Source organism: Erythrolamprus reginae, chromosome 1 (assembly GCF_031021105.1).
Source record: "Erythrolamprus reginae isolate rEryReg1 chromosome 1, rEryReg1.hap1, whole genome shotgun sequence".
NCBI lineage: Eukaryota > Metazoa > Chordata > Lepidosauria > Squamata > Dipsadidae > Erythrolamprus > Erythrolamprus reginae.
Window position 1 is genome coordinate 75185736 of NC_091950.1, and position 14737 is coordinate 75200472.

General features: G+C 40.1%; 1 protein-coding gene across 3 annotated transcripts in view; it reads left to right on the top strand.

Moving 5' to 3' along the window:
- Window positions 1-11401: 11401 nt before the first annotated feature.
- PRKD1 (protein kinase D1) overlaps window positions 11402-14737 on the top strand; it is a 121695-nt gene continuing 118359 nt past the window's right edge. For 2 of the 3 annotated variants that reach the window (XM_070756118.1, XM_070756126.1), the window contains exon 1: window positions 11572-11808. In XM_070756118.1, the coding sequence (XP_070612219.1) occupies window positions 11632-11808 (177 nt within the window). In that variant the 5' untranslated portion in view covers window positions 11572-11631. Of the gene's footprint in view, window positions 11809-14737 lie in introns of all 3 variants that reach the window. The other variant, XM_070756136.1, reaches the window with a different exon arrangement.

The following is a 14737-nucleotide window of genomic DNA, read 5'->3' on the forward strand; positions in this document are numbered from 1 at the left end:
TCAACCCTGGACACTTTCAAGAGGAGATTGGACTGCCATTTGGATGGGGTGCTATAGGATTTCCTGCTCAGGCAGGGGGTTGGACTTGATGACCTGCATTTCAACTCTAACAACAAATAAACAAACAAACAAGCAAACAAACAAACAAACAAACAAACAAACAAATAAATAAATAAATAAATAAATAACCTTTGCTTTTCAGGAATCAAATATTTAAACAGATAATACATGAAGTTTAAGCATAACACTAAAAGTATTGTATACTGTATTTGTTGATTCTGATCTAAATCCCTTTGAGTTTAAAATAACCTCTTAGTGTATCAATCAAAACACTTAGATGGCTAATCTCAGAGGTTTGCCTCCTATCTCAACTTGAGAAACTTTTCCATTTTAATGCATTACAATTCTTACATTTCTCAGTTCAGGGCAAGTCTTGATAAATATAATATAAAGTTTTCTTTATAAGAATATTTAATTCTAATGCATTCTGTATTTACATATTTCAGTTTTCATTGTTCTTTTCCATCACTGTTCAGGATGATTTGCATTGGAATTTAGTAGCATACACTGCCTTTTTGCACCTATAAAACTATTGATCATGAAGGTAGAATAGAATGGAAAGGAATGGTATAGAACAGAATAGAACAGAACAGAATAGAAAAGAAATTTTGATTGGACACAAGTGTGATTGGACACAAAATCACCAAGAATTTGTCTTGGTGCATATGTTCTCAGTGTACATAAAAGAAAAGTTAAGTTCACCATACAATACAACACTTAATGATAGTGTGGGAACAAATAAGCAGTCAAATCATATTAGGAACCAGTCAATATAAATTGTAAGAATACAAGCAACAAAGTTACAGTCATACAGTCATTTCGTAGGAAGATGGGTGATGGAAATGATGAAAATGAGCCAGGATGGCACAGCAGGTAGAGTGCTGTACTGTCAGTGGTTCAAATCTCACCACCGGCTCAAGGTTGACTCAGCCTTCCGAGGTGGGTAAAATGAGGGCCCAGATTATGCTGGCTCTGTTAAAAAATGCCATTGCTAATATGTTGTAAGCTGCCCTGAGTCTAAGGAGAAGGGCGGCATAAAAATCAAATAAACAAATAATAAATAAAAGATGAATATTAGTGCGGCTCTTAGCTAGGCAGAATTGCCATTTTCTATTACCACATTGTTTCCTAAATAAATATTTTTTTCATATAAGCATCTGTCTTCTTACAAAAGCTGTAGTCTTTATTTTAGTGTTTCTCTCTCCATGTATTGTCAGCTGCATGAAAATTTTGATTATCCAAGAGTTTAAGAACTTGAATAGCAACTAAAAATACTAATTTATTATACCTCACTGAAGAAAAAAGTTGTGACTTCTGTCTTTAAAATAGGGAGGATCTAGTCACCATTTCCAATAATATGTTCTTTCACAAGAGAAGAATATTATGAACACTATTATAGGAAAAACTTTCTCTTGCATACTTGGTAAATTGAAGAAATTGATTTTAGTAACTGGAATGATTCACACAAAGGCAAATAGTTAAATGCTAAACCATTTGGGGCTTTATTAGTTGAAGCAATACCCTAATTTTCCCTCCCAGAAAGCAGTGGATAACTATTTCAGGCTTTTCCATTGTTAATAGAAGAACCCAACCACTGTATTTTATAGCAGTTGACATCTCTGGATACTTTTCAAGGTAGCCACATATGCAGTATGCTTCAATATTTGAACGATGATGAAACACAGCAAATTGTTCTGCTGTATTTTAGATGCTGCTGCAGAAGAAGGGCCATCCAAATCCTATGTGGCAGATGAATCCTAAGCAGGACTCAGATCAAGACCGATTCCGTTACTAAGGTCCTTCTACTTTTATGTATTTTATTTATTTTTTATTTTATTTGTCAATCATGTATAGGATAGTAGTAGTTTGTATAAGCATAAGTAAAAAGTAATGATAAAGGGGACAATAGGACAGTAGACAGGGACAATAGGTACAGTGGTGCACTTATGCATACCCCTTACAGACCTCTTAGAAAAGGGGAGAGGTAAACTGTAGACAGTCTAAGGTTAAAGTTTTTGGGGTTTGGGGGAAAAAACAGAGTCAGGTAGTGCATTCCAGGAATTGATCACTCTATTGTTGAAGTCATATTTCCTGCAGTTGGGTTTGGAGCCGTTTACATTTAGTTTGAATCTATTACGTGGTCATATATTGCTGCACTTGAAAGTGAAATAGTCATTAACAGGAAAGACATTTTGGTATATGATTTTATGAACAAGGGAGATGCTGAAATGCTTTTTTTTTTTTTTTTTACAGTGGTGATACAGCTACAGGGATGAACTCCTTGGGAACAAAGGTCTATTCAAGAAAAAGTCAATATTCCTAGATAGCCTTGTCATCCAGATCAAATTTAACGAGCCTCCAGAGTAATGGCTGGATAGCAGCAGCCTTTAGTCGAAAGCTTTGTGATAATAAATAACTACTTCGTGCTATTTTTATTATTTGTAAGGCCAAGTGAATAATTATCCTTGATCCCTGACTACTTGTCGGTCTCACAGTTTTTCTAATGTTTGATCCCTGATGCTATTCTTCTGGGCCACAACTTTGAATCTCTAATCTTCATCCTCTGTAACATAAAGAAAAATCCAAACATTCTTGGTCTATCTTACTGACTACACTTTTGTGTGTTATTTTGAGGGTAAGTAATCTACTGTTTGAATAAAACCTCACACATCAGGTTCCAGGACAGAACACTCAGAATAAGTAACACATATTTACTTTCTCTATGTACAGTAGTATATTGAGCAGTGGTATCTTTTGTACTGTATACTTATACTGCTCAGATTTGTTTTGTATAATAAGATGGGCAGCATATTAATTAATTAATTAATTAATTATATATTAATATATATAACTGAATGACATAATATAGAAGAACATCAGTGTTTATTTCAATTTGATCAGGCTTCTCTCAATATCTGGAAGTCATCATTCTATTGTTACATATGAAATGCCAAATGTTCTTCTTATATCACAATGAAGCTTAATTGACTAATAAATTAAGTATGGGATGGAACTGGGTCCTAGCCAAATTTCAGACTGAAAGAATAATTGAAGTGATATGTTTTTCCTCCTCCCCCACCCTTTTAAAAGTACTGATGCATGAGCAACATGGTAATGATATGCAACTGAACCTATCCCTATTCAGAACTAGGGCTGAATTGACAGTGGGAGATATGGAAGTTCCATACTTCTCAATTGATTTATGATGGCTCATTTATACATGAAGAACACAGTTCCACTAATCAAGGTGCTTAAATAAATTAACTAATAATTTTTAATAGTTCAGAAAATGATGGGAAAATAAACAGAGCTTTCTACTTGAAACTCCAAAATTAGTAAATCTCCAAGTACTTGTTAGAGCTTCATTTCTTAAAATAGCACCTCCAAATTATGTTAGAAAGGACCACAATATGGAATGATAGTCCAATTCATTTCCATGACACTATCTAACTTATCAAAGCATATGATAAAGTAAGTATAGTTAATATAAAGTTAAAAACAATATATATTTAATTATAAATAATCCTTCAAAACTCAGCCTACTTTCCCCCTGAAATTCCTATATTGTTACTGAAAAATATCTGGCAATTGATAAATGTACTTATATTTCCTGCAGAAGAAATCAGAAGCTTCTTGTGATTCCCACAAACTCTCTGCCTCATGTGTTTTGAATTGAAATTAGAGTAGTTACTCTGAAGTAGAAATAATGACTATATTTATGACTAGCCTTGCTTTGCTTAAACAGATATGAAGCTTGTTTCTTAGTGTACATAAAAAGAAGAACAGAATCCTAATTATGATTAAAAACTGCCCAATTTTATATGGTAGTTACTCTGTTTACAGTTTTGAATAGATTGGATCCAAGTGTAAGGCTGGCTTATTGACTTGATTTCCCCATCCTACATTTGCCAGAAGAGGTGACCAGGAAACAGAAATTATTTATTTATTTATTTGTTTGTTTGTTTGTTTACTTTATTTATTTATTTATTTATTTATTTAGTCCAATACACAATACATATTGAAGAGAATAGACATGAAGTATTATATATAAAGAAAAGATATAAAAATAGAGGAGAAGATATATGAAAGGAAGAAAAGATATATGATATATGAGATAAGAAGAGACAATTGGACAGGGGACGAAAGACACACTAGTGCACTTATGTATGCCCCTTACTGACCTCTTAGGAACCTGGAGCAGTCAATCATGGATAGTCTAAGGGAGAAATGTTGGGGGTTAGGGGTTGACACTACTGAGTCCAGTAATGAGTTCCACACTTCGACAACTCGATTGCTAAAGTCATATTTTTTACAGTCAAGCTTGGAGTGATTAATATTAAGTTTTAATTTGTTGTGTACTCTTGTGTTATTGCGGTTGAAGCTGAAGTAGTCATTGACAGGCAGGACATTGCAGCACATGGTCTTATGGGCAATACTTAGATCGTGTTTTAGGCGTCGTAGTTCTAAGCTTTCTAGACCTAGGATTAGTCTGCTTTGGTAGGGCATTCTGTTTCGAGTGGAAGAGTGAAGGGCTCTTCTGGTGAAGTATCTTTGGACATTTTCTAGGGTATTGATGTCCGAAATGTGGTATGGGTTCCAGACAGATGAACTGTATTCAAGGATGGGCCTGGCAAAAGTTTTGTAGGCTCTGGTGAGTAGTGTGAAATTGCAGGAGCAGAAGCTGCATGGGATGAGGTTAACAACTCTAGAAGCCTTTTTGGCGATACTGTTGCAGTGGGCTTTAGCACTTAGGTCATTTGATATTAGTATTCCAAGATCTTTTACTGAGTGGGGTTTGGCTGTGAGATTTTGTTTATTCAGTTTATATATGAGATTTGGATTCTTTTTGCCGATTTGGAAGGTAGAGCATTTGTTGGTTGATATTTGAAGTTGCCAGGTGTTAGACCAATCTGAGACAAAGTCGAGGTCTTTTTGGAGAGTAGATGTGTTGTCCGTGGTGTTGAATACTTTTACATCATTGGCAAAAAGAACACAGTTGCTTGTGATATAATCGCAGTGGTCGTTGATGTAGAGAATGAAAAGAGTAGGACCTAGTACGCTGCCCTGGGGAACACCACTTTTGACAGGGACGGGGGTGGAAATGGTGCTTCCAATTTTGACAACTTGTTGCCTATTTCACAGGAATGCAGTAATCCAGCTGTGGAGGAATCCTGAGATGCCATAGGATTTATGTTTTAGGAGTAATTTGTCATGAACCACTGAGTCGAAGGCTTTGCAAAAGTCAATATAAATTGCATCAATGGATTTTCCTTGATCTAGGTGGGTAGTCCATATGTTTTTGCAGTGAAGTAGTTGTAGGTTGCAGGATAATTTCTTTCTGAGCATGCATTGGGTTTTGTGGTTGAATTAGTTGCTTACTTTTGTGGAAATGTTGAAAGAAATACTTCATAAACCCAAATCCTTTTTATTTTTATCAGGCTAAAAAAAGAGATCTCTTTTTCCACAAAAAACCCAAGATACTTGCTTCAGAAAGTCTGATGAAACAGTTTTTGAAGGAAAAGGATCTAAGATTCAGAACTGTTTAATTTGCTGCGCCTTTCAAAAGAGTTCTTTTATGTTGAAGAGGTGTTTATTTCAGAATAATTACACAGTGACTGTCCCACTCACATTGTATCATTTAAGAGTAGTGCAGGCTTCTTACATTACCTTCTCAATTTCACTTCAGTTTCTGTACAAACCTCTTTATAGCTATGACTTTGACCTGAAGAAAAAGCTCTGGGAGAAATGTGAAAGTGTTTAGAACAACCACATCTCTAGTTCTTTTGAATGAAGGGGACAATAAGTTCAGTTGTCTTCTGGTAGCTTTTCTTTTATCTGAACCGTAGCGGATTTAATCCAGGGGTGGGTTCTAACTTACCTTGGCACCTGTTTACTTCCTCCTTTGCCGCATGGCTATGCCTCGTGGGCATGCACAATGCCAAAGATTCACACACATCTCAAAAAGCCCCAAACAAGATGGTGTTGCCTGTGCAGTGCTGGAAACTCAGCTTCTGTGCATGTGCAGAAGGAAAAAAAATTAAAAAATCCACCCCCCAAACCATGCTGGCGTCCACAGACTGGCACCAACAAAATTGGCTCCATGACGTCACCAGCAGTTTGCTACCAGTTTGGACAAACCGGTCTGAATCGGTCCAAAACCACCTGTGATTTAATCCCAGTTTTAGATACTGTACTTGATATGACCTTTTGGAACTAGTTCACGCTGATTCGGGCTCATAGGGGTTGCTTTCAAAATCATCAGACTGTCCACTCCATGAGAGCCGGAGGTGAATGAGGGCAGTGGAATAATATTTATGGAATAATAATCACTGTGAAATTTCCTAAATTCCTAAATTCAGCTGATGAAACATATTTTAAGTACAATATAATACAATATATCCTAAGCTATGTGGTTCACTCGGGGAAATATTAGTTATTTGTTAGCTATATCAGATCAATTGAACTGTTTAATAGAAGAAAACACAGCAACTTCTAAACCTGAATTTTAGACATGTACATTAGAGTATTCTTTTTATCACCTGTCACTTGGTATTTAGGGAATGCAAACAAAAGTCTTATTATTTTGCACAGTCACGGAAGGGAGAAGCGCAATTCTCACAGTTGACATGCAAGGACTTCAAGCTGTTTTTGTCAACCCTGAAGCCATTTTAGAGCATCTTCAGGGCTGCCACAGAAGTCCTTGCCTAGAGCTGTGAGAATAGGAGAGGGGAGAGAGATAACTGGGGACCTGAAGGAAAAATAAAATTCTTTCTCCTGGGAACCAAGGATGTTCTCCCCAGGTGCTAGGGAGGTGTGGCCTGAAACCAACTGAAGTGTGGATGGTGACCAGATTGGACCATGTGACATACACGAGGGCAGGCAGAAAGAACTTTGCCTTTTAAAATGAGTGGGGAAAACCGGGGGACTTTCCCCAGATGTGCAAATATGGCATGCCTAATAAATTTATACTTTGAGGAACACCTAGGCCTCAGAGTCTTGATTGTGTTGAGTTTGTTATTTGAAACCCTGTTAGTTCTGGCACTAATTTGGCATATTTTAGTTCTGTAACTTACCTAAAGATGTCTGAAGTAATCATCTGGTGATTAAATACCATAGAAAATGTTCAAGAGAAATAAACTTTTCAAGACCTTGTAGAATGGAAAAGTGTACAAATTTTATACAGTCTGGTATAAAGTAATTTGTCTGATATCAGAATTATTTCAAATTAGATCCTCAACAGTGAGGTATTGAGGTCAATAACCTTTTGATCAAATAGTTTCCTAAGTGGCATGATTAGCACAACTATAAATACTATGCTCTAACCCAACCAATATTTTTGATTCAGCTTTTGGTGTAAAGTCTTCTTTATAGAACAGGAAATATTTCATTTTTGAACGAAAACATGACTTGGTTTCACAGAAGCCTACATAAATGGAGGAGAAGAGATGCCACATATGGGCTTAACCAGGCTCAACAGTTCATAAAATGGAAGTGAAGGGAAATCCTCTGTCATAGTTACCTTAATGGATACTGCAAGGAACAGGTAGTTAGAATGGATGACTCTAATGTATCGTCCAACTCTGTGATCCTATGAATAAATTGTGCAACAGATGTACTGTATCATTGTGTGCTTCTCAACCTTTTGCATAATATATATACAGCCATCTGTCATGTTGCCTAGAAAAGACTAAATACTGAGAACTGGGGAGCAAAACCCCTCCCAACTCTGAAAAGTTGTAATTTACACTTGCTATATAACTTTTTAATATCACTGGAGATCAATTGTTCCTGTAATTGTAGTTTTGAACTGTTAATACAGACATTTGGATCTGAATAATAATAATTACATTTCTCTAGTCAGCAACAGATTGTCCTATCTTGACCTCTTCTAGGACTTCTGGACTTCAACTCCCAGAATCCTCCAGCCATGGGGAATTCTGGGAGTTGAAGTCCCCCCAAAGTCTTAGAAGTTGCCAAAGTCGACACCCCTGCTTTAAGATCAACATCTTAAAGCTGGGGTGGCGCAGTGGTTAGAGTGCAGGCTCCTTCAGCTAACTGCTATCTGTAGTTCAGCAGTTCAAATCTCACCTCTGGCTCCAGGTTGACTCAGCCTTCCGTCTTTCCCAGTTGGGTCAAACAAGGAGCCAGATTGTTGGGGGCAAGAGGCTGAATCTGTAAACCGCTTAGAGAGGGCTGAAAAAGCACTGTGAAGCGGTATATAAGTCCAAGTGCTATTGCTATATGTGGTTTCTTCAGTCTTCTATATCTGCTGTATTATTATTATTATTATTATTGTTGTTGTTGTTATTATTATTATTATTATTATTTATTAGATTTGTAAGTCTTCCTTGGATCCCCCCCCCCCCCCCAGGTTACAAGTACTGTCTGTGAAAATGTATGCTACATCTTAAGTCTGAATGCTTTGGTCCTGCCTTCAGAATTATTGGATTGTATTTCAGCAGGAACTCTTACCACTGTTTTCTAGGTATGCTTTCTCTACACGTATGCAGGGATTTAACAGATTAACAGAGTTGGAAAGAACTTTAGAGGTCATCTTGTCCAACACCCCACTCAAGCAAGAAACCCTAGACCAGTGATAGCAAACCTTTTTTCCCTCAGGTGCTGAAAGAGCTTGCCTGAGAGCTATTGTGCATGTATAACAACAACAACAACAACAACAATAATAATTTATTAGATTTGTAAGCTGCCCCTCTCTGAAGACTCGGTGTGCACACCCATAATTCAATGCCTGGGGAGGGTGAAAACAGCTTCCCCCACCCCCTGAGGCCCTCTGGAGGCCGGAAACAACCCATTTCCCAACTTCTGGTGGGCCCAGTAGGCACATGTTTTGGCCTCCCCATGCTCCTAAGGCCTCCCTGGAGCCGGGGGAGAGTAAAATCGCCACCCCCCAGAGGCTCTCTGGAAGCCAAAAACACCCTCCCAGAGCTTCTGTGTGAGCCAAAAATCAGCTGGCTGTCACACACATGCACATTGAAGCTGAGCTAGGGCAATTGCTCACGTGCCACCAGATATGGCTCCATGTGCCCTCTATGGCACCCATGCCATAGGTTCACCATCACTGCCCTACACCATTTCTGGAAAATGGCAGTCCAATCTCATTTCGAAAGTCTCAAATGATGAAGCTCCCATAACTTCCAAATGCAAGTGGTTCTATTGGTTGATTGTTCTCATTGTCAAAAAGTTCCTCCTTATTTCTAGGTTGAATCTCTGCTTGATCAATTTCCATCCATTATTTTTTGTCTGGCCTTCAGGTGCTTTGGAAATAGCTTGACCCCTCCTTTCTGTGGCAGCCCCTCAAATATTGAAACATTGCTATACTGTCTCCTCTGTTCCTTCTCTTCACTATGCCCAGTTCCAAGTCCCCTAATCATCTTGTTGCTCTCCTCTGTACTTAAGTACTCTAAAATGTTACAACATACATATGAAACAAAAATACATGATACTGAAAAGTATTGCAAATATTAAATGTGTCTACAGCTAAAAACTGCCCAACAAAATCTACAAAACTCCTCCAGTTATATTTAAGCCTATAGAAAGTAGTTTGGTATCCTAAAAAGAAAACCACATTTTTAATCTAATATTTACAGGAACAATTTGATGTGTGAAATGTCAGATGGGGCCGGATGAAAGTACATCCTGTTTATTTCTCTCTACTTTCTCTTAAAATACTTCTCACAAATAACTATCAGCATAGCTCAGATCAACACTACCTGACATCGTGGAATGCAAGCACCAAGTGTGACCATAGTGGGCCAGGATGAAAAAAGTTTGAAAGCCTGTTTGGTTCAAATTATTGCCTAATTTTTTTCTCACAGAACAAATTCCTAGGAGGCTTTCCAGCAGTCTTTAGAGAAAGCCTGGGATGCAAGCGTGCTAAACAAATGACAGTGTTTTATCCTCCCTTTATTGTTTGAAAGACGGGGGCACATGGAGAAGGAGGCTTGCATTTGTTCCCATGATGGAAAGACAAACTCCTCCTCCTTGGTGAGATTAAGGGCTTCTGCTCAGAAAATGACAATCACTAGATAGGATGTTTCCCTCACCTCATGTTTGGTAAATAGAAAAATGACAGGTGGTGGGTGGGATTCTTGCTAGTTGTTCTTCTGTCACAAATCAAGGGGGAGGTGGAGTGGCAGCAGCAGCTGAAATAAGGGACAGCCCAGAGCCTCAACTCTGTAGTGACAGCACACTCGCTTTCCTCTCTGCATGTGGCTGCCTTTTGGTGGGGGCAATGGCACCACTCACTGCTGTTCTGCTGGATGGGAAACATCCCGAAGGAATTAGCTGACAGGTTTAAGCTCCTGCTTGCACGAAAATTGTAACCCGGCTCAGCAGCAGCAAAAAGCGGGAGGGTTCAGAATTTCTTCTGGCTCTCCCTGCTAGTTAAGAGCTGTTGTTACTTTTCACTAATACAAGAGCATCAACTGTGGAAGAACCATTAGCAGCCGGGATGAAGGCGGCTTTGAAGGTACTGACAGAATCAAAGGGAACTTGGGGGATGTAATGTTCTCTCTCTGGATCAGCCCTTTTCAACTCGGTAGCCTCTCCTCCTAAGCAGATGTGCCGTGTAGGTTGGAGATGATGGAAGTTGTAGTTTCCCTCCCCTTTGGAAGGCACTTGGATGGGGAACAACCCTCCCCCCCAAACTAGGCTGGAGTTGTCTAAAAACAGGAAGGCTTTGATAGATGGGTAGCAAAGAGGCAGAGCAGAGTTTTATTTACCAGAGGAGTTAGGGGAGTGTAACAAATTTAAAGTTGGAAAGAAGGCTTGCCAACCTCGCTTTGCCCATACCAGGCTCCTGTTATTTCTCACAGCTTCGAAAGAAAGCAGAAGTACCCAGGTGACTCTTTCTTGTCCAGCCAGAGTTGGAGTAAAACTTCACCTGCTGATCAGCTTCTTCAGCGCACAAGAGCCTAACTAGGATACAAAGGACGGCCACCGCCCCCTGACCCACAGTTAGGCCAAGATCGCGTCCAGGAGAGCGCTTGTCAGGGGCAGAGCAACGGGGAGGAGGAGGAGAAGTGGGGGGGGGGGGGGAAGAGAAGGATGAGGCCCGAACGGAAAGGGCGCCAAAGGGAATTGTGCGGGGCTACCTGAAGGGGAGGTCCGTCTCACTGGGTCTGGGTCACTTTCCCCGCCACTCGGGCGCCGCCTCAGAGCGGCTGTTGCTGCTCAAAGCCGTCGGGTGGTGGCTGAGGCGCCTCAGCCTGCTTTTCCCGCCCTTCCTCTTTCCCTCTTAAAGCGCGCTTGACCGCCCAGTGGCCGCCGCCGCCGCCGCCTCCTCCTCCTCCTCCAGTGAGCGCTAGGAGAGACGAGGCGGCGGCGGTGGCAGCAGCGAGAGAGAGGCGCTCCCTCCTTCCAGGCTCGCCTCTTCTCCTCAAGGAGGGCTTGAGCTCCGCTCGGCCTCCTTCGCCGCTCTCCTTAAGGAAGTTTGCCAAAGCCCCCACCTCGCTTTATCGACGGCGCTTCTCTTGGCAAACTCTTACTAAGCCGTGCTTCTCTCTCTCTCTTTCTTTCCGCCACATCTTTCGCGCCGCGGGGAAGTTGTCGATGAGTGCTCCGCCGGTCATCCGGCCGCCCAGTCCTTCGCAGCCCGGCGGCGGCGGCATCTCCTTCCACCTTCAGATCGGCCTCAGCCGGGAGCCGGTGCTCTTGCTGCAAGACTCCTCGGGGGAGTTTAGCCTGACCCATGTCCGGGAAATGGCTTGTTCCATCGTCGATCAAAAGGTAAAGGCGCCCTGGGTCGCCAGGCTTGAATTTTGGGGAGCGTGGGGCGATGTCAAGACTCTGTAGAGGCGAGAGCAGCTGACCTTCTCAGCTTAAGTAGCTACTGTTCCTGCCGTTCCGGCCCCCGCTCGTTTGGGAAAATCTCCCGAGATATAGCTGGGGTGGGAGGTTGGGGTTTGTGGAATGCCACCGCTGCAGGAAGGTTTGGATTCGTTTTAGTGAATAAGGGCACGAATTCCTTTTGACTGATCCTCGATGTAATAAAGTTGCGAGGCGTCTTTCCTTTGTTCCTTCCAAGCGAATTCCCCCGCTTTCCTCCCTTCGGTCGCGTTACACTTTTCGTAGTTTTCGTAGTTGTCAGTGACTAGTTGTATTTGTTGATTCTCGGCGCAGTTGGGATTGCCACGCGCGGAAAAAAAAGTTGACTGCTCCGCCTTCCTCTCCCTCCCTCCTTTCCTCCCCCCCCTTTTCTCCCGGGTCCAAGAATGAGAGTTTGCTAGTGGGAGGGGCTGGAACAGAAAAGGAGAGATAGGGGCGCGCTGGCAGCTGTCAAAATAAATCCTCGACCCTGCATTATGCCCGCTGGGGAAAGAAAAGTTTCCACTTTGCAAAGCCAGGAAGCAAAACAAGCCGGCACGCTTGGCAGCCTGTGCTCGGGAAAGTAATCCGATGCCTGCAAGCCGGTACGACCTGGGATATTGTGGAATGCCGGCTCTGACCTTACAGATGGAATCCGGCTGCCAGTCCAGGGGGAAACAAAAACAAAAATTCCTGGGCTGAAATGCGAGGATTCCATAGATCCGATTTTTTTTAAAATGTGTGATTTCCCAGAAGTATGCCGAGGTATTGCTCCTATCAAATTGGCATCTTGCAATGCAACCCCAACAGCTAAACTCTGATGAATAAAATCCAGCAATTTCCCCCCAAATTGTAATTTTGGGATATGTCTGGAACTCTCATAACATCCAGACATCTTCCCTGGCAGCAGAAGTGACAAATTTAGGGAGCACCGTGTGGTGAATAAAAGTGCAGCCTCAATCCCCATGCCCATAATGTTGAAAAGATGTAAAGTATGGTATTTTATGGATAGATGTGCAACATTGAGCAGATGTACAGTATGGTATTTTATGGACAGATATGTTTACTCATCTAAGGAACTGTCAACAACTATGGCAAAGTATATAAAGTTATTTTGACCCCCTTTTCTCATACTTTCCGTATCATCTGCTTTACCCCCATTCCTTCACTTTTACAGTGAAACTGGTAGTATTACCTTTCCCCCCTTCTTTGGTACATCACAACAAAATCAAAATGGGGGAATGTTGTGATGTACCAAAGAAGGGGGAAAAGGTAATACTACCAGTTTCACTGTGAAAGTGAAGGTATGGGGGTAAAGCAGATGATACGGAAAGTATGAGAAAAGCGGGTCAAAATAACTTTATATACTTTGGTATAGTTGTTGACAGTTCCTTAGATTTCCAAAGAAATGAACTCTCTTTCCTAATCAAGTATCCTAATCTACTTTTCTAATCAACTTTCTTACATGTGTGTGTTCTACCTGTTTAAGAAGGAATGGTATTGTTAACAAAATCAGAAGGTAGATGTAGCTTGTGATGGATTCCTGTACTATCAATACTGTAGGAAACAATATACAGTATGTAGTTCAAGGTGGAACTATGGGGGTCTTGGTTCTCTCTGAAATTGATCGCTTTCTTGCAGACATATCATTACCTGACTAGGTAACATCATGAAGTAAACAGCCAAGCTCAGAGAACACCCAAGGCCTCCATAGATTCCTTTAATTTTTTGTTACTCTTTATTCTTTATCTTAATTTACTGTGGTTTTTGTACTACCAATGTGGTTTTGCATTGATTCTGCATTAAGCTGCAAGATTTTAATTTGTTTTATTGGAGACTGAATAGACTGTGGAAGTTCATAAGAATGATAATCTGTTCCCATTGTAGCAATTATATGATGCATTGCAGCTTTTTGACACCATCAAGCAACCTTCATGGTTGAGTGATTACACAAACAGGGGTTTCCCACATTAAAACTTCATACACTGACTAATCACTGACAACTACTAAGCAGTTGGGGATGAAAATTGTATTGCTGCTGCTGTTTCATAGTGATTACAGTTTGCATAGATGTAATCCTTTTGTTTGTTTATGAACAAAGATGAATAATTGTTTTAAAATAGTTTTAGTACAGCAAACAAATGTATTATGTTCTAGGACACAATAAAACTAATCTAACATTGCATGATTCAGGTGGGATATAGTGAGGAAAGAGTGATATGTACTGCTAATAATTGTGTTTTTATTTAATTTTCCTAGTAATAAATGTTATGATTTGAAGCATTGGTAACATACACAATTGCTGTAACAGAACGATATTAATACTTAGAAACAAAAAAGGTCTGGTAATTAAATTATAATGTGGAAATCTTTAAGGTACCAAAGCATTTCATGTTAGGAAATATGAAGAATACAAAAAAGCTGTTAAAAATCAATGACATGCTCTAAAAATATCAAATCTTGTGGCCATAAGGACAAAAGTCCCAAACCATTGCAACTGATAATGGAAGACCAAAATACATTTGGATTTTACCTTTTTATATTAGGGACTTCCCTAACTACATAACAGATATTTTTGATTCCTTGTTAAAGGAAATACCATAGCATGCAAATGATTGGGATATATGTCAGGTCTTTTTGCCCAGGACAAAAATATGATGTCAGAGTGGGTAGGAACCTTTTAAAAGCATTGGTGCTGAATTTCAACTGGGGGAATTTTCAGGTGACCTCTTTGCATTAAGAAACTTTGAAAAGAGAACTTTATTGCTGATCTATGGCTGTAAAGAGTTAGTGCTTTCTCTATATAGCTATATCTATATATAGATATAGAAATTATTAACTCTTTGCAGTC